General features: G+C 49.3%; 1 protein-coding gene across 7 annotated transcripts in view; it reads right to left on the bottom strand.

Moving 5' to 3' along the window:
* GSE1 (Gse1 coiled-coil protein) overlaps positions 1 to 19,394 on the bottom strand; it is a 1,171,749-nt gene that overhangs the window by 28,611 nt on the left and 1,123,744 nt on the right. For all 7 annotated transcript variants that reach the window (XM_078669590.1, XM_078669592.1, XM_078669591.1 and 4 more), the window contains 4 exons: positions 18,669 to 19,048; positions 17,664 to 17,988; positions 15,402 to 15,994; positions 11,395 to 11,507 (listed from right to left, as the gene is read on the bottom strand). In XM_078669590.1, the coding sequence (XP_078525716.1) occupies positions 11,395 to 11,507; positions 15,402 to 15,994; positions 17,664 to 17,988; positions 18,669 to 19,048 (1,411 nt within the window). The remainder of the gene's footprint in view (positions 1 to 11,394; positions 11,508 to 15,401; positions 15,995 to 17,663; positions 17,989 to 18,668; positions 19,049 to 19,394) is intronic.

Genomic DNA, 19,394 nt, shown 5'->3' with positions numbered 1-19,394 from the left:
TTCTGAAGATAAGCCGCTATGGCGGATAGATGTATCCGAATGGAAGTGTACGCCAAATTGCACTTGTAAAGATGCAACAGATAGCAGATGATGTTGGGGATAGATGCATCAAGCGGGTTGATGTCATTGGCTGTACAGTAGATGACAAAACGCTTCCACTTTGCAGCATAGCATGCTCTAGTAGTTGGTTTCCTCGCCTCCTTGATGATGCTCATGCATTCTGGAGGCAGGTTAAGGTACCCAAACTCTAGGACCTCAGGAGCCAGATCGCCAGGTTGAGCTGTTGCGGATCTGGATGCTGAATTTCTCCATGGTTCTGCGTCAAAAGACTGGGCGTGAGACGCAGTCTTTGATGCGGCACCACTGAGAGTTCGAGGAACGTGGTGTACCATGCTTGGCGCGCCCACGTTGGAGCAACTAGGATGAGAGTCATCTCGTGCTGCCTTAGCTTTCTTGCGACCAGCGGTATTAGAGGGGCTGGCGGAAAAGCGTACGCAAATTTGCCTGACCAGTTCATCCATATCGCATTCCCCTGCGACTGTGGGTGAGGGAACCTGGCGGCAAAGTGTTGGCATTTTGCGTTCTCTTTTGTGGCAAACAGGTCTATCTCCGGATGACCCCACTGCTGGAAGTACGGGTGGAGGACAGATGGGTGTAACTCCCACTCGTGCATTTGATGGCTGTACCTGCTGAGCAGATCCGCCATCTGATTGTCCTTTCCTGGGAGGTGTTCTGCCATGAGGAAAATGTTCCTCTGAATGGCCCACTTCCACATGCTCTGAGCCAGATGAGACAGCTGTGGCGAGTGGGTGCCTCCCTGCTTTTGAATGTAGTACATCGCGGTCATGTTGTCCGTCCGGACTAGCACGACCTTGTTGCACAGATGTACAATGAAGGACTTGAGCGCCATGAAGATTGCCATCAGTTCCAGATAGTTGATGTGCATCTTCTGTTGCTGCGTTGACCATAGTCCCTGCACTGTGTAAGTGAGCACATGAGCTCCCCATCCCTGGAGAGATGCGTCCGTTGTCAGGACAATCTGCGGCACAGGCTCTTGGAACAGTCGGCCCTTGCAAAGGTTGTGTGGAGTCCACCAATGCAGAGAGTCGTATGCCCGACTGGTAACCAACACTAGGTCTGTCAATTGTCCACGAGCCTGTGTCCACTGATTCGCTAAGCACTCCTGGAGCGGGCGCATGTGTAGCCGTGCGTGAGGGACAATGAAGATGCAGGAGGCCATCATGCCTATCAACTGCATGAACACTCTCGCTGGAAGCGAGTGTTGTGGCCTGAACCTTTGGATCAGGGCCTGCATGCTGTCTATCCTGACTTGGTTTGGCTGAGCCATGGCCGTCAGGGTGTTGATCGTTGCACCTAGGAACTGCCGGACATGTGCCGGCTGAAGATGCGATTTTGGGTAATTTAGGGAGAAACCCAGATCGTGAAGAAGGTGAATTGTAGTTGACATGTCCGCGGCGCACTGCTGCTCTGACTTGGCTTGTACGAGCCAGTCGTCTAGGTAGGGGTAGACATGGATGTTCTGCCTCCTGAGGTGCGCCGCTACTGTCGCCAGACACTTGGTGAACACCCTCGGGGCTGTTGTGACTCCGAAGGGTAGGACCTTGAACTGGTAGTGCCTGCCTTGAATAGTGAACCTGAGGTATTTCCTGTGTGACGGGTGTAGTGGAATGTGGAAATACGCATCCTTGAGATCTAAGGTTGCTAAGAAGTCTCCTTGGTTTAGCAAGGGAAGAATCTGTTGCAGTGTAAGCATGTGGAAATGTTCCGATAGTATGTACAGGTTGAGGGGGCGTAGATCTAGAATGGGTCTGAGAGATCCGTCCTTCTTTGGAATAAGGAAGTACAGGGAATATACCCCTGTGCCTTCCTCTTCCACCGGCACTTGCTCGATTGCTCCCTTTTGCAGCATCACCACTACCTCCTGCTGCAATAAGAGCAAGTGCTCTGCGGACATAGGCCTTTGCCTTGGCGGGATGTTGGGTGGAGTGGACTTCAATTCTAGGCAATAACCATACTGGACTAGTTGTCGCACCCACCTGTCTGTGGTGATGTTTTTCCAGACGGGCAGGAACTGCTGCAGTCTCCCCCCGACAGGTGTTAGGTGGTCGGGGGGCAGTGACAGAGAGTCACTGTTTGCTTGGAGTAGAGGAGCGGGGGTTGTTGTTTCCTCTGCCGCGACCTCTGTTGCTGTTATTCCTGTAACCTCCCTTGTTCTGTTTCGTGAACGAGGATTGTGCTCCACCTTTTGAGAACTGGGATTGTTGACCCATTTGTCCTCTGGTGACCCCACGTGCACCTGAGCGACGAAAATTGCTGCCACGAAACTGTTGAGACTGCAGGGCACCCATGGATTTAGCAGTTTCCGTGTCCTTTTTTATTTTCTCTAGGGTGGTGTCAACATCCGGACCAAACAGACTATCAGGATTGACCGGTTGATTAAGAATTGTTGTCTGAATATCCGGTTTAAAGCCTGAGATGCGTAGCCACGCCTGTCGTCTCAGCATAACGCTAGTGTTGACAGCCCTAGCAGCTGTATCTGCAGCGTCAAGCGCACACTTGATGGCTGCGTTTGAGATTAGCTTCCCTTCGTTAATGAGCAGTTGTGTAGCTTCTTGGAACTGAGGAGGCAGGTGTTGTACAACCTGTTCTAGGGTGTCGTAGTGTGCCCTATCGTAACGCGCCAAGAGCGCCTGTGTATTGGCGATGCGCCAAAAGTTTGATGCCTGTGCAGCTACTCTTTTGCCCCCTGCCTCTAGCACTTTGGACTCCTTATCCGGGGGAGGAGCTTCACCCGTTGTCTGGGAGTTGGCACGCTTCCTGGCATTGGCGACCACAAGAGAGTCCAGTGGCAATTGTCCCCGGATGTAGGCGGGGTCCGCAGGTGCAGGCCTGTACTTCTTTTCAATGCGAGGGTTGACCACTCTCGCTCTTGTAGGCTCCTTAAAAATGTCCCCAGCATGTTTGAGGACTCCTTTTAGCATAGGAACGAATAGTTTTCTTACCTGTCGGTGTAGTTTTGCAGCTTGAAGATCTTTCTGGATTCACTATGCTGTGCATTATTCCGCGGTCTTGTGGTTGGGTCCGGATTCGTAGTCTTTTCTTTGTTTTGTTTTTTTTTTTTTCTCTTTGCCCAGGTGGGCGTCGGCGTCACACCCCCTTTTGGGTGTATTTCCGGTGACGTCGGCATGCTTCCTGCGGAAGCTCCCACTCTTGGGCGCCATCTTCGGGTTCTTTTTTTCCGTGTTTCTTTCGTTTCCGAAGTAATGGCAATGTTCATCTTAGTTTGTATTTACCGCTTTGTACTTTCAAGTCTATTCTTTAGTTAACCACCTCTTCTCTCTCCAGCCTCATCTTTCTGGCGGAGGTGGGTGGGTTCGCTAGTGAATCCAGAAAGATCTTCAAGCTGCAAAACTACACCGACAGGTAAGAAAACTATTCGTTTTGCAGCGTGAATCTTTCTGGATTCACTATGCTGTGCATAGATTTTGTAGCGGTTTCTCATCTCTGTGGCGGCTGGGTGGAAGATGAGCGTTGGGTGTTGAATATGTGCTGTAGCACCTTCTGTCCCACTTGAGCTTCCTTGTTCATTTGTATGTCCACACAGTAGTGCTTCGTGAACGTGTGCACCGAAGCCCATGTTGCCGCCAGGCATATGTCCTCTATGGGTGTGTTAGCCAGGAAGGCTATTGTAGCGCCCTTCTTCCTGGTGGAGTGGGCACGCGTCCCCTCAGCCAGTTCCTGTCCTGCCCGTTTGTGGCAGAGTTGGATTGTTTGTGCGATCCATCGTGCAATGGTCCTTTTGGTTACTGCTTTGCCCATGAAGCTGTTTGCGAAGGAGACAAAAAACTGTTTCGTTTTCCTGTGCCCCTTTGTCCTTTCAATGTAGTGCATGACTGCCCTTCTGGCGTCCAGGGTGTGCAGAGCTCTCTCTGCGCTGGTTGTGGGTTTTTGGAAAAAGCTCGGTATCTGTATCGACTGGTTCATGTGAAAATTGGATACTACCTTCGGCATGAAGTGTGGGTCAGTCCTCATCACAACTCTATCGTTGTGTATTTGTATGTATGGTTCTTGTAGCGTCAGCGCTTGAAGCTCGCTTACTCTGCGTAAGGACGTTATCGCAACCAGGAAGGCTGTTTTCATAGTTAGCATCTTTAGGGAGGCCTTGTGAAGTGGTTCAAAGGGCTCTTTCATGAGTTCCGTTAGGACTGTGTTCAAGTTCCATGCAGGTGGCGGCACCCGCTTGGGTGGTGCGATCCTTTTCGCTCCTTCTAGGAATCTCTTCACCACCTGTGATGTGAAGAAGCTCCTGCACGTTTCTCCCCTTGTGTAGGCTACTATCGCTGCCAAGTGAACTCTTAACGAGGATGAGCTAAGGTTCTTCTCCAGTAAGTGCGTCAGGTACCTTAGCACTGTGGAGTCCCTCTTCATCTTATTGTGGAGTCTTTCCTGTCTGCACCATATTGTGAATCTTTTCCATTTCGCAACGTAGCACTTTCGAGTGCTGGGCCTTCGTGCCTCCCGAAGTACCCTCAGGGTGCTTTCTGGTAGTCTCAAATGTGCGAACTCTATGTCCTCAGGAGCCACGCTACTAGGCTCATGCTCTCTGGCTCTGGATGCAGTACCTCTCCGTTCTGCATGGACAGTAGATCTTTCCTCCTGCTGAATCTGTGGGGTGCACACTGTGTCATCTCCATGATCTGCGAGTACCAGGTCTGTCTCGCCCACTGCGGTGCGACCAGTATCAGTGTCATGTTGCTCGCTCTGCACTTGCTCAGTACTCTGTGCATCAGTGGTATCGGGGGAAAGGCGTAGGCAAATGTCCTTGACCAATCTATCCATAGGGCATTCCCCAGTGTCCCCTCCTCGGGCTGCCTGGATGCGAAGTTTTGGCATTTTGCATTCTGGCGTGTGGCAAACAGGTCCACCGATGGTGTCCCCCACCTGTCGAACAGGTATCTTGTCTCCTGAGCATTGAGCTCCCACTCGTGGGATGCCGATGTCTGCCTGCTGAGCCAATCGGCTTGTATGTTGTCCTTCCCTGGTAGGTGTATGGCTAGCAGGTCTATCTTGAGAGGGATGGCCCATCTCCATATCTCCTGCGCCAGCGTTGAAAGCGGTGCGGACTGTGTGCCCCCCTGCTTGTTGATGTAGAACATCGCAGTGGTGTTGTCTGTTTGTATCAATACCTTGTGCTTGTACAGTCTTGTTTGAAAGGCCTTCAGTGCAAGGAAAATTGTCTTCAATTCTAAGTAATTGATGTGCTTTGTGGCATCCGTCGGTGTCCACAGTCCCCTCACCTTGAGCTCCTCCATGTGAGCGCCCCATCCCTTCAGGGATGCGTCTGTGGTGATGGTCACTGTTGGCGTTGGGGGCGTTAGAGGCTTTCCCCTTGCTATGTTCTCCATGGTCCACCATGTCATCTCCTTCTGCACTGCGTGCGTTACAACCACTAGATCCTCCCAACTGCCTGTAGCTTGTGACCATTGCTCCTGTAGCCATTCTTGAATGGGTCTCATGTGGAGTCGTACATTCGGTACCAGGTGGATGCATGATGCCATCATCCCCATGATCTTGCTCGCCGTCCTCACTGTCCGAGCTTGTCCCTTCCGGTAGAGGCGAGTTTCCTTCACCAGCGCCCTCGCCCTCTTCTCGCTGGGGAACACCTTGCCCTGTAAGGTGTTGATCTGTGCTCCCAGGAAGATCTTCACTTGTTCCGGCTCCATTGATGATTTCTTCCAATGGATGGAGAACCCCAGGTTTATGAGCGTGCTGGTCACTGTATGTGCGTGCAGCTTGCATTTCTGGTATGAGTTTGCTTTCACCAGCCAGTCGTCCAGGTAAGGGTATACATGTATCCCCTGCCTTCTTAGGTGCGCCGCGACTGCTGCGAGGCACTTTGTGAAAACACTTGGTGCCGATTTTAGACCGAAGGCCAGTGTCGTGAACTGGTAGTGGCTTTCTCCCACGGTGAACCTGAGCATGTGCTTGTGCTTCCTGTTCATTGGGATGTGCAGGTATGCGTCTTTGAGGTCTATCGTGACCATGAAGTCCCCGGTCTGCAACTGTGGGAGCACCTCTTGCAGGGAGGTCATTTTGAATTTTTGCGTTCTTATGAATCGGTTCACGAACCGTAAATCGAGAATGGGCCTCATTGTCTCGTCTACTTTTGGTACCAGGAAGTATGTTGAGTATACTCCTGTGTTTCTTTCCTTGAATGGTACCCTTTCTATGGCCTGCTTCCGCAGGAGTTCTTTTGCTTCTCCCTGAAGGCACTGCAGCTGCTTGCTTGCTAGCGGCTTTCTTCTTGGTTTTCTGCTTGTTGGCCTCGCCTCCAACTCTATGCAGTATCCGAACTGGATAATGTTGAGGATCCATTTGTCTGATGTGATTCCTCTCCACTCCTGGAGGTGGAATCTTAATCTCCCTCCCACTGGTGTCCTGTGGTCGTGGGTGTCTAGTTTGTCTTGACCCATCTGTACGTGCTGCCCCCTGGGATCTTTTTTGTGGGTGGGCACACGGATTTTTTCGAAGTCACTTGGAGGTGGGCTGCTGGCCCCCTCTTCTATTTTGTCCTCGTCCATTTCTCCCTCGAAAGGACTGGCCTCTTTGTTGGTACTGCCAGGGCTGTTTCTGATGGCCCTGCTGACCCTGCGAGTCTGCCTGGTGCGTTTGCTGGAAAGCCTGGTGTGAAGTACCTGGCTGGTTTCCGCCTCTTCCGCCGGGCCTCCGTGACGGGGTGCCCCTCTTGTTCCCTCTGAACTGCAATGCTCCCATGGACCTTGCTGTTTCGTTATCCTTCTTAAGTTGGCTGAGTTGCTCATCAACTGTTTGTCCGAAAAGCGTACTGCCGTTGAACGGGGTGTTCAGGATGCTGTGTTGCACCTCCGGTTTGAAACCGGATATCCTGAGCCAGGCGTGTCTCCTTTCCGTGACGCCCATCATCATGAGCCTGCTGGCCGTGTCTGCCCCATCCAGAGCCGTCTTAAGGCAAGAATTTGCAGCATTCTTCCCCTCTTCAATTAGCTTTTCGGCTTCCTGCTTGGCATCCTGGGGCAAGTCCTTCACCAACTGTCCCAGTCCCTCCATGATTTGGTACATGTGTCTGTTCACCAGGGCGTTGGAATTAGCCATGCGCCAGTGGGTCGCGGCATTCCGTTCGATCCTTCTGCCCACCAGATCCATCCTTTTGCTCTCTTTATCCGGTGGCGGGCCCGAGGTAGTGGGTACGTTAGCCCTCCTCCTTGCTGTGGCCGTGATAATGGAGTCTGCGGAGACCGTGCCCTGAATGTAGGCCGGGTCCTTCGCGGCATGCTTGTACTTCTTCTCAGTTCTGGGAGTCACTGCCTTGCATGTTGCGGGCTCCCTGAAAGCTTCCTTCCCCTGAGCCAAGACGCTCTCGAGCATCGGGAGGAACTGGCTCCTCGTTTGTGTTGGGAGCAATGTTTCCAGAAGAAAGTCTGCTTTCTGCTTCTCTTCGTCGAGCTTGAGCTTGAAAGCTGCTGCGGCAGATTGTATCACCGCGTTGTAGGCCCCGATGTCGTCCGGCGGCGAGGGCCTCGAGGGGTAGGTGTCGACCACCTCCTCCGGGCTGTCGGTCTCGACATCGATGTAATCCACATCCTGAAGGTCATAGGGCGCCGACTCTGTGTCTGTCCTGCCCTCATCTTCCTCCCCATAGCCGTAGCTCTCGTGGGGATTCTCGTACTCCTCCTGGTCGTCGAACACCTCGACGTCCCGGTCTTGCTCGGTGACTTCGGCGACCTCCTCTTCTTCCTCCTCGACCGCCTCCAGCACTGGTGGCTTGGTCTTGTGAGGGATCGTGAAGGCCTTCATCCTTGCGTCGAAATCTTTTTTCCGCTGCATGAAGTTCTCCATCTCTGCCTCGAGGCGCCTTCTTTTCTTTTCCATCTCGGCCGCGTGTTCCGCGTCGGATGGTTCCGCCGGTCTCTTCGACGGATGGCTCGTCGCCGTGCCTCTCGGAGTCGAAGTTTTCGACGTCGAACCGGATATCGGGTCTCTGGTCGTCGTCGACAGTTTCGGGTCTTTCTCCCTCGTCGATCGATCCTTTTCGGGGACGATTTTCGACGTCTTCTGCTGATCAGCAGCTCTCGGCGCCGGGGACTCCTTCTCTGAGGATCCGCTGGGCCTGGGAGTAGTCGCGGACGCCGCCTTTTTTGGCGTCGGCGCTTTCGGGGTCTTGCCCTCGATTTTTCGAGACTCAGAGTCTCTCGGGTTCTTGGGGGCCGAAGAGTCTCCTACCTTGTCAGAAGTCTTCGTGTAATCGGTCTCTACGACCGTGTAGCAGTCGTCTTCGGCGGCAGCGTTGTCTTCTTCCTCGGAGGACATCCCCAGCTCGTAGAGCGACGGGGTCGGGGCCTTCCCCTGCAGGGTGGCGTGTGCTACCCTCTGCCTCTCTCTCACACGAAGGGTCTTCGGGGTGAAGGCGGAACAGGCGTTGCAGTCTCCGCTTTCGTGGTCCACCGGTAGGCAAAGGTTGCATACCGGGTGCTGGTCCTTCTGCGCGTACTTGTGGTGGCAGTTCCGGCAGAACTTGAACGGCGTGTTGTCCATCCTCGAGCGTCCAGGGGCTCTCTGGTCGCGTGTTCGTCGACGGTCGTCGAAGATCTGGATGGAAAACGCCTTATCTTTGCTTGTCTTTCGTTGGTGAAGTCCCCTGGAGTCTTCAGATGACTTCTCCTCGTCTTTTCTGTATTTTCTTTCTTCTTTCTCCAAAAATGTCTGGAGCCCAAACGGGAACGATCCAGACCCGACCGCGGAAAAAAAGAATCTGAAGATGGCGCCCAAGAGTGGGAGCTTCCGCAGGAAGCATGCCGACGTCACCGGAAATACACCCAAAAGGGGGTGTGACGCCGACGCCCACCTGGGCAAAGAGAAAAAAAAAAAAAAAAAACAAAGAAAAGACTACGAATCCGGACCCAACCACAAGACCGCGGAATAATGCACAGCATAGTGAATCCAGAAAGATTCACGCTGCAAAAGTGTCTTTACTGTCCTTTCAGAGACTGAAAAGGTGTCGAAAAGGAAGTCTTCCTCAACCGGGTCGGCATGCATGTCCACATCATGATTGGCTGCCGCCCTTTCAAGTAGTGCATGAAAGCCTGCTGAGTCCTCAGTCGGGGATGCACGTGCATTAAAGAGCTGCGGGTCCTGCCCCACACCCTGGGTGTTTTGGTCACCAGTGTCATCGTATGAATCCGGTTGTGCATCAGGTTCATCGATAGGGAAATTGTACTGCTCGTCCTCATCACACCCCTCACCCGCAGAGTGTTCTGGGGAGGGAGTAGGGCTCCGTCTCGGAGGAGGCTGGATTGGCTCCGTGAGGCCTGAGGCGTCAAGGGGCACCCTTTTCTTTTTCAGTGGGATGACATAGGAGTCCACTGGCTCCGAAGTGATTTTCCTCTTATAGAGGGTCAGCTTGCCTGTGTCAGCGTCGATGAAATGCTCTGAATCGTCTTCTGATTCGAGTACCCGACGTGGAAGCGGGCCAGCCGGCGAAGAAACTTGTTTCGGAGCCGGTTTGGTTGAAAACGCTTTCGGCGCCTCCTTAGGTGGCAAAAGAAAGAGAAGTTTCCCAGAAGGCTTTGCTGGAGTGTCCGTTTGCGGCTGCGGCGATGGTATCGGAGCCGACGGGGCAAAGGCTTTCTCCCTGATTCTTTGCAGTGAGTCTGCGATGAGGGACGTCTCACTCACAGTGGGTTTCGTCGCTGACGAGGATGGTCTGATCGGTCCCTCGGATCCGACGTCCTTGTGGGCCTTGTGCGCTTTGGGCGCGGAACCCGTCTTCACCGCCTCCGATTCCTGAGTCCGGGGCGCAGACTTCTTCTGCGGAGCCTCCTTGGAGCCGACTTTGGCGGGCTTGGACGGCGTCGTAGCCGCTGACCCGTGCCGACCATCTTTCTTGGAGGACCCCTCCTCAGGCGTCGGTTTCGATTTCGCAGCATCGGAATCGACGGACTTCTTCGGCTTCTGCGGACCGGAGGTCGACGGAGCCGATGGGGTAGCGGGCACCGTCTTTTTCACCGGCACGGCAGCCATCTTAGGGACACTCGAGTCCTTAAGTTTCGGTTTCGTTTTCGGGTCGGCCATTTTAGGTGTCGTCGACCCCGATGGTTTCAGTTTCGTTTTCGAAACAGTCTGCTCAGCAAGTGAGTCCGTAGCCGGGCCCGAAGGCGGGGCTGTGGCTTGCGGCAACGGGTCTTGGGTAAGGCCGACAGGCGATCCCGTGTCCCGGTCGGTATCTTCGTAACCTTCGGGGCAGAGCTCGTCCCCCGAGTACTGCCGCGGCCCCATAAATCTCATCGTCGTCTCCTACCTCTTCGACGTATTCAAGGCCGTGACCCGCGACTCCGTCGTCGTCTCCCGGATCCGCCTCGACCTCCGTCTCTGGTGGGGAGATTTGTAGAAGGTGACCCTGGACCTCTTCGTCCTGGTCGCCGAAGATGTTCTCCGGATCCGGGGCCGCTTGCTTAGCTTCCAAGCGCACCGCGCGCCGAAGCTTGAGAGTTTTCTTGGAGCGGAACTGCGCACACAATTTGCACTTTCCGTCGTCGTGGTCAGGCGAAAGGCACTTGTTACAGACTGGGTGTAGATCGATGTGTGGGTACTTGGACCCACAGAGCGGGCAGTACTTAAACGGGCTCCGCTCCATGTCCGAAAAGGCTTGCAGTCGTGTCGCGATGAGAAGGCCTCAAAGTTCAGAGAGCGAAGAAAACTCCGCTTATTCCGGCTCCAAGAGACGGAAGACTCGAGACCGTGCGCAGACAATACCGACGCAATGAAATCGAGGCCTTTTGGCCGCTAAAAGTTAGTTTTACTTGGTTCCGACAGTAAGACGTCGAGACCACATCCGAACCCAATGGCGGAAAAAAACAATCTGGGGATGGAGCCGATGCCCATGCGCACTGTAGTCCAGGGGAGGAGCCACCTATCTCAGGATACTTCGAAGACTCTTCCAGGACAACAATGTGCAATCATCCGAGCCCAACACTAGGCGGCGATCTAATGCTAAGATATGAATTTAGCAGCCCACATGCCTCGAACTGCAGTACATGTCCACACACCAAATCCTGGCAGTACAGTTATGTGCTCTAGAGCTGCACTGCACAACGTGTCACCAGTGTGGCTGCCATATTTGTGCCAGAGCATCAGAAGCGAAGGCTGGGAGGGGGAAAACCCGGGGTTCTCGCACTGGTCATGGACAACAAAAACGTTAAAGCACCGATTACCAGCCCACGCCGCAATGTGGCCAGCATAAATGTCTAACACACACTACCTCTTTTACAAAGCTCAAGCATAATGGGTTACGAATATCTTGAAGGTATTGCATTGTAAAGTGAGATAAGTGGATTGTACCTCCAAAGATGTGTCCAGCTTGAGTGGCGGCTGTTCAGAGACTCGTCGGAGATGAGCTCGGACCTCCTCTTCATCACTCTCATCATAAGAGTCATCCAGGTCATAGTAGTAACCTGGCATAGAAAGAGTGGCGAGTTAGTGAGGCCAAAGGGAACAGAAATGGACTACTTTGTTTTAACAAGAAGGCCAAAACTAAAGTTAAAAAATATACCACCTGATCTAAAAAGAAAGCCTACAATTTGTAGTGAAAGGAAATATTAATGTTAGTCTTCGTCCAATATTAAAATACAAATTAATATAACATTTCGAAAAGCTAGGGAAAAAATGTATTCATATGAATTTAGATTTCCAGTATAAACTGAACAAAAACCCTCAAATAATACCTGGTGGAACAGAACAGCTTGGGCATAGATTTGGAGGGGCACCCGTGCCATTGTGACAATCAGGGAAAAAATGGCTAAGGGCATTTAAACCATCATGTGGGTGAGTTCTCATGCACTGCCTCAGCATAATTCTTGAAATATCCACTCTTCAAACTTTGTAGAAATATTTTGTGACCTTGGGCAAACAAATATGGGTTCAGCCCAGTGTCAGAACTTGGACTGCATTGCTTTGCAAAGTGTATAGAGAAGAAGACATTCGCACCCAGTGGACTAGGGTGCACCTCAGGATATGTTTGTGAAAGAGTACTGTTTCTAGCGGTGGGCAATGAAATCACACAAGCAACTTGTTCATGACTGCCAGGAAAGCGAGAGATGACATGAGAGGTAGAATCAAACCAGTTCCATGTATGGGGCAGAGAATGGACAGGTGTGTGAGTTTAGAGGTGGTTTGAGTCAGAGATTCATCATTTGGAATTAGCACAGTAAGAAGATTATCTCCATCAGGCCACATACACAATGTCATTTCAACAAGATACTGCAGACAAACCAGAAGGGATAGAGGGAAGAAGCACATAGCGATCAATTAGAACACGTTTCTGCAAGACTGTTCTGACAAATCTGTCATCACAACAATTCTTAGTAAAAGCATGAAAGAAGACCATGTGGTAGCCTTGTAAATTTCCGACGAAAAAGTGCATTTGGATATAATACTAGGTGAAAGCTTTCCAAGTACTGAGGTAAGCCTTGACTTGTTGAGCCACACTGCAACCACACAGCAAACAGAAATGAAAGTGGACGCGTAATTCACCTCTGGTAACTCTAGGCCCAAAGCTACCTCAATTAAAAAGGGATGGGGCAGCACCACCATGTGGGTATTATTAGTAGTGTCAAAGCAACATACCAAAATAAACTTTGGCAATGCCCATAGTTTTAGCTGTTGTATGATATAAGCAAATAGCATGGGGATGGTTTCGTGTAGAAGAAAAGAACTGTGGAACAATATTGGCTTATATTAAAAGGTCAGGTGGTATTTGCACTGTAAAGCCAAAGCTAAATATACATGTAGGTTAAAGACTGCCCTACTTGCATCTGTTTTTCAGGATTACAATGTCTTGTGCGCACCACTGAAAGGTCAAGCTCAGGCAGGTGGTTAAAGAAAGAAAATGATCACAGAGGTGTGGAGGACAATCACTTATTTTGTGGAAGCACACAACTTCTGCACAATCAAAACATACACTCCTGGCTTCCAACAATTGGGCATAGCCAAAGCCCCTCTTTAAGGATGCTCACCTAATTGTCCGGCGAAAGCTCTGCTGTCAGGCCACACCATAAAAAAGAGGTGGCTGGCATACAAACACTCCTCCTAAGTTTACTATTAATACACAAATGTTAAAATCAAGCTTGCTCCTCTGATGCTACATCTTTACGTAGAAAAACATAACTAGTAGAATTCTTCAAACTGGGAACCACCAGGGTGTATTTCAATGAAAAGAACGCTTATGTAATAAATATTGGGAAATATACTACTTTTGGAAGCAGTCTATATAGTCTGTTAAAGGAGGAAAGAAGGGAGAATCTAATAGTAGGAACATGATGGCATTTTATCATGAAATACCTGGAAAGAAAAGGCATAAGGGATTATAGTTTCATTCTACTGTAGTTTCCAATGTCAAGGAAATATTGAAAAAAAGAGGTGGGGCTGAATAAGACTTGTGTGTTTCATGCCATGGAAAGAACACAGACCAAATAATAAACAAAAAATCAATACACTATTGATATATAATTTTAAAAAATCTGCCCGGCTTAGCCAATATTACAACTAATTAAATGATACATGCAACACTACCAATTTGATGTTTCAACTTAAAGGTTAAATGCATCTAAATAAGCAAAATACATGCATTTTTGCATGACACAATGTTGATGTAGTGTTGATAAATAAGAACTCTAGGTATCAGGACAAAGTTCAAAAGGTTCCAGACTACGCCAATTCCTGCAAGGATTGGGGGGTGGCGACCCTAGTTGAAAAAACACCTGTTCGGGGTCACTAACAGCCTAGCCACTGTAAGGATGCGAGGAGGTCTGCTCACTGGGATTCTGAAGCTGGGAAAACAGTTCATGCATAGACAAAGCTAGGGAAGTGTGATGGGAAGGTAGGAGAGGCCACTTCTATTAAAAATTATTTGATCCAAAATGGCGGACAATTACCACTCACTGTTATAGGACAGAGAGTGGAGTCCAATGAAGGTTCTGTAGAAGGAGGGGCCCTCCATGAAAACAATTAAGAATGAATTAGGAGCGCTCCGACTGCAAAAGATATGTCATTGCGGTTATTTTGGAGCCTGGGATTTAGAACAGGAGGCCTACATGTCTTCAATACGTATCCTCTTGTCCCATATGCCATAAACCTGGAGGACTGTGATCAATTTGCTCAAGATGAAGAATTTTGGTTTACCACTGATGAAAAAAGAACTAAACCCAAGCCTCATTTCGCACCAGCACCACTGGAAAATAATCTATGCGATGCAAAACTGGCATCGGATTGAGTATTATCAAGGAAGACAGTTCGTTCCATATGACCATAAACGAGTAAATGCACACACTCCACATTCAGACCACCTTGAGTACTGAAAAAACAAACCTAAAATGGTGGTCCATATTGGGACATTGTGGGCTTATGGTTAACGTCGTAGTGAGTCCTTATGACTGCACCTACGGTCGATGATGATGCTTTAGAAAAAGAGATCCAACTCTGGACCCACCCATTGTCTGGTAAAATAATGCACAACATGTGAATCTAGAAGTGGCTCATGCTGCAAGAAGAAGATGACCAGTTTCTCAGAAGTTGCCATGAGTGATTGGCCAAATGTTCGTTGGCCGAATCAGATACTGAGTCCAAACAGGAGATGAGCTGCAATATTTTAGATCAGGTGAAGTTTGGCATTGCATTCAAGTTGATGAGAAGGCCAAAGTAAAAGGCATTCCCGCTGTCTGATCAGGAGCAAATGAAGGCTTGTGTCAGCAGTCTCTTGCTACAAGACGCTGGGATAGGAGAGATTAAAGAAAAAACATGACTCCTAGATTGCAAGCCAAATTCTCTGGAATTTGAAGGGCCCCTAGTTCTCTAGGTCAAAAGATTGTGGCCTCAAATAATACTTATCTAAAGCACTTTAAATCTGGTTGAGAACTATTTGGACTTAGAACGTACAGAAGTCAAATCTGAATTTAGCTAGGATTTTGAGTTAGTATATTTAGCAAAAGACAGACACTTTCTATCACATTAATCACTCCAGAGGAGCAGGTATTAGTGGCAGAAGCATGGTTGCAGACACTGACATTTTTAGGTATCCATGTTAAGTCTCTCAGAACTCAGCAACAGAACACCAAAAAGCAGCAAAAAGTAAATCAATTGGAGATAAACATATAATTGTAAAATTCAAACCAGAGACAACTACTCCTGCATGTGTCCCCATAATAATATATAACTCTGAAGTTCTGTACCAATAAACGAGAACAAAAAATAAAGACAAAACATAGGAGGGATTACAAGCGGATTTATCTTCTGGAGTCATAGAATTCCCAATGATGGAAAATCAAAGTGCTAGCTGGAAACATATGCCTTACCTTTCTCTCTGGCTTCTCTCCGCTTCCTCCCTTCCAGGTCCAGTTTACTGACCAGCCTGCGGTGCTGCTGCAGAAACTCATCGAAAATATACATGGGGTCTTGAGACTTTGGCAGAGGGTGCCGGTAGGGCGCAGCAGATTTGTGGGTTATAGGCATATCAAACTGCCCAGTCTGTGACATGGACGCCCGTTGCTGGCTGAGGATGCTCTGAGTCGACTTTTCCAGCTCAGCCAAGAACGGCCCATGAGAGTAATTATTGTGTTCAAAAGACCCAGGTTCCCTGATTGGCTGATATTTCTCAAGTAATTCCCTGCGCCTGGCAGCATCGTCAAACTTCTCGGAGCAGTGACCCCGCTCCACTTTCACCAGAGGAATGACTTGTCTGCTGGTCTCAAACTGAGACGTGTGCGTAAGGTGCGAGACACTATCCTGAGTCCGCCGTGAATCCGTAGGTGTCTCGATCAGGGAAACAGGGTTCCAGAGGGAGGTTGGCGTAGGCTGGTGTTGGGGTTTGGGAGAGATGAGAGGTGGTGGACCTCCAAAGTGCACGCCTTGATCTCGGCAACCTGGTTCAAGGCGATTAGGTCCAGATCTGTAAATAAAAAACCTAAGAATAGTCAAGAAACCACAGGAGAATGATTTTATACATAACATATAAAGACAAAACTCAGTCAGGACCAAAGACCACCAGAAACCAGGAAGCTTGCATGACCCTAATTACTGTAGGTTAATTTGATGTTATGTTAATAAAATGTATTGAGCGCACGAATACCCGGAGGTGTCTTGGCGCTGAAGACTATAAGTAAGCCCGTAACAGAAGTAACCGAATTCTGAAATAACCAAGTTTTGAGACCCTTTCTAAAAGAGGCAAGTGAACTCACAGCTCTGATATCATTTGGAAGCTTATTCCATGATTTAGCTGTGCCGTAAGAAATGCTTCGGCCCCCCCAACTGGAGGTGCGAACCCTCTGAACCATCATAAGTCTGTCGCCAGTGGATCATAGCCGTCTGGCAGGATGGTACCAGGAGAAGAAGTTTTTGAGAAACACTGGTCCGGTATAATTCAAGGCTTATATGCTAAGCATAGCGATTTGAACTCGATTCGAGGCGCCACAGGAAGCCAATGTAGTCTCTGAATTTCCTTAGAGACGGACTCATACTTAGGGTTATTAAATAAGAGTCTTGCGTCTGCATTTTGTAACATCTGTAGAATGGAATTTCAAATTCTGTAATGCTACACATAATATGGCACATAAACAGTCTATCATCAGAGTACTCGTTCCCAACCACAACAGTCTCTAGACACTGAAAAAGCTTTATTGCAGCACAATTCAATGGTGGGCGTCTTCTCGATTGCAGAAGGATTCAATGCTCAGCTCACCCATTGGAGCTAAAACCTGCACCTACACATTTATAAATACAGAACCCTGTAGTGACGGCATTAACCCAGGAGCCACCAGTTTTTTAACATAAAATAGTAGAAGTAGGTGGTAAATGTAGAAAACCCAAAAGGAGAAAGGTCCAGAGTGGAGCTACCGGGGATGTGACAACCATATTATTCATGCTCTGTGCTTCAGAACAAGAATACAAGGCTTCACTGAAAAGAGAGATGAATTCAGTTGAGTAACTAAAGTAATGCACTCTTGAAGCATAAGATTGTAGGTACAATGCCTCAGAATCAGGGGTCTGGATTGTTGCCCTATTAGTTTCATCTCAGGGCCTTTTCCTGCCAAGGTGAAAGCCCTCTGCAAAGCATCTGGACTCCAACACCAACACTAATGTCACAGGTGGAACTCTTGGAATTTTGCCTCCAAGCAAGTTCAGTCTAAATGTGGCCTGGCGGTTGTGTTGGTACTGCTGCATCTGAGATGTCTGCAGGAGAGGCGCTAGTTGTTCTCTCCCACAGTCATCAAGTCTCTACCGGTTGCATTATCAGTTGCCCAAAAAGACTGGCAAGGGGAAAAGAAGGAGCTTTCTTGAGTTGCATGTGCCCCTTGAAGACCAGTAGTACTGGGAGGCCAGTTAGACAAGTCTACAGTAATGTGACTGACAGTTCCAACCTTGATGTTCTTCTGGAGATATAGGCTTGTCAGGAAATGTCATAATTTCTACACCAGTCTCTTTGGCGGGGTTATGACTGCCAACGTAATGACCAAGTCTGCACACATTACCCACTGCTTCACACCTCAGTAAAAATCTTTAAAGCCAACGATCAGAAGTGGATTGGTTTGTTACTTAAAAACGACAATGATGCACCATACCTGAGGTTTTCTGGCCTGAGCTCAATTTCTGGTTGACTTTGGGGCCGACCAATGTCCAGATGCTGCTCCAACACCTGCTGCCTGAATTCAGACACCTGGTACTGTCGGTCCTCCTTTTCCTGTCGGAGTCGCCGCTGCCTTGCAAGCCATTTCTCCTCCTCCTGTGTTCGCTGTACCAGAAGCGCAGCTGCAGCACTGCTCCCAAGAGGCGGGAAACCTGCATGGTTGGTTATGAGGCTGGACACAGAGAGGTGCGAGACTGGTGATAAGAGCTGGGGATGCTGGGCCGCCTTCGGAGCTTGCAGTGCAGAATCCTTCAGTGCTTCTGAAGAACAAGAATAAATAAGGAATGATGCCACTCAGGCAGGAACAACAGGAAGAAAACTGCAACATCTGATGAAGTCTGCAGCCAGATGTAGAGGACAATAGGTAGCAGCCGAGAAGCAATGCAATTGGCAGTGGAGAAGCACCACAAGGTAGCCACACAGGGGAGCAGAAACAGAGGCAACAGCATCAAAGAAACAATTGCAACAGCACTGATGAAATATGGACAGCAGCACAGGTAGCATCAGGGAAGCTCTTACAGAGGACAGCCAAGATCCAATGTTTAATCCAGTGCCGGACAGAATTCCAAAGAATGCCAAAATGAGCTCAACCAAGGGGAGATTGTGTGTCCTTCCTTCTTCTCTCCCATTGCCAAAGAACATGGAACAGTGGCAACAGCGGGGAAGCTGAAATCCCATTATCATCCCTTCTCTAAATGAATGCATGAAGCAAACACAAGTATAGAGCCACTGGAGACCGCTTTTAGGACAAGGCATGCATGCATTTCTACACCAGCGCTACTAAGAACTTCAAAACACAATACTGATGCACGATACTACAGCTTATAGTTTCATCCAAAAACACATCCCCGATTAGCCATTTTTAGACTAGAATTTTAGTGGTCACATGAGCCTATCCACACATGCCTACAGTGCCATGTTGATAAATGAGAAACTGCACCTGGACGAGTCGGCGTCAGCTGCTCGGGTGGTTTCACCTTCTCTTCCGTCTGGAGACCCCTCTGCATGTGAAGTTCTGCCTCTGGTAGGAACTGGGCCTCCAATGACCGCACCATGGTCAACTCCTTCTCACGGACTCGCTCCCGGTGTCTCTCTATTTCACGCTCCCGCTCGCGCTCCCGCTCTCTCTCCCTCTCTCTTTCTCGCTCCTTTTCCCTCTCCCGCTCCTTCTCCCGTTCCAGTTCCTTCTTCTCCCTCTCACGCTCCCGTTCACGCTCCTTTTCACGCTCCCGGTCTGCTTCTCGTTCTTTTTCCCTTTCTCTCTCCCTTTCCCGCTCTCTCTCCCGCTCTCGCTGTCTCAGCTCCTCATCCATATGAAGCCTAGAAGGATAAAATAGATAGTTAGGCTTGTTCTGTTCTCTGCAACAATCTCTAAATTCTATTAAAGTTTGTTTAATCATCGAAATAAAATGGTGATTAGCTAGAGTGGAGCACACTCTAGAAATTGGGAGAATTTCCAACTTTTGTTCAAAGGGAATGAACAATCTCAGTCATTTACCAATGCATGCCACCAGTTTACTTACAAAAACTGTCTCTTAAGCCAGGCAATTGCTATACTGATTACCCAAAATCCAGAAGTCCACTACTGTGAAATTTTTTTACGAAGATATCTACCACACAACTTCAGGTTTTTATGGACTATCATGCCAGGATGGGCACATGGCAA

The sequence above is a fragment of the Lissotriton helveticus genome, chromosome 12, assembly GCF_964261635.1.
Source record: "Lissotriton helveticus chromosome 12, aLisHel1.1, whole genome shotgun sequence".
NCBI lineage: Eukaryota > Metazoa > Chordata > Amphibia > Caudata > Salamandridae > Lissotriton > Lissotriton helveticus.
Note: the sequence above shows the minus strand (reverse complement) of the source record. Positions and strands in the feature narration are given on the sequence as shown.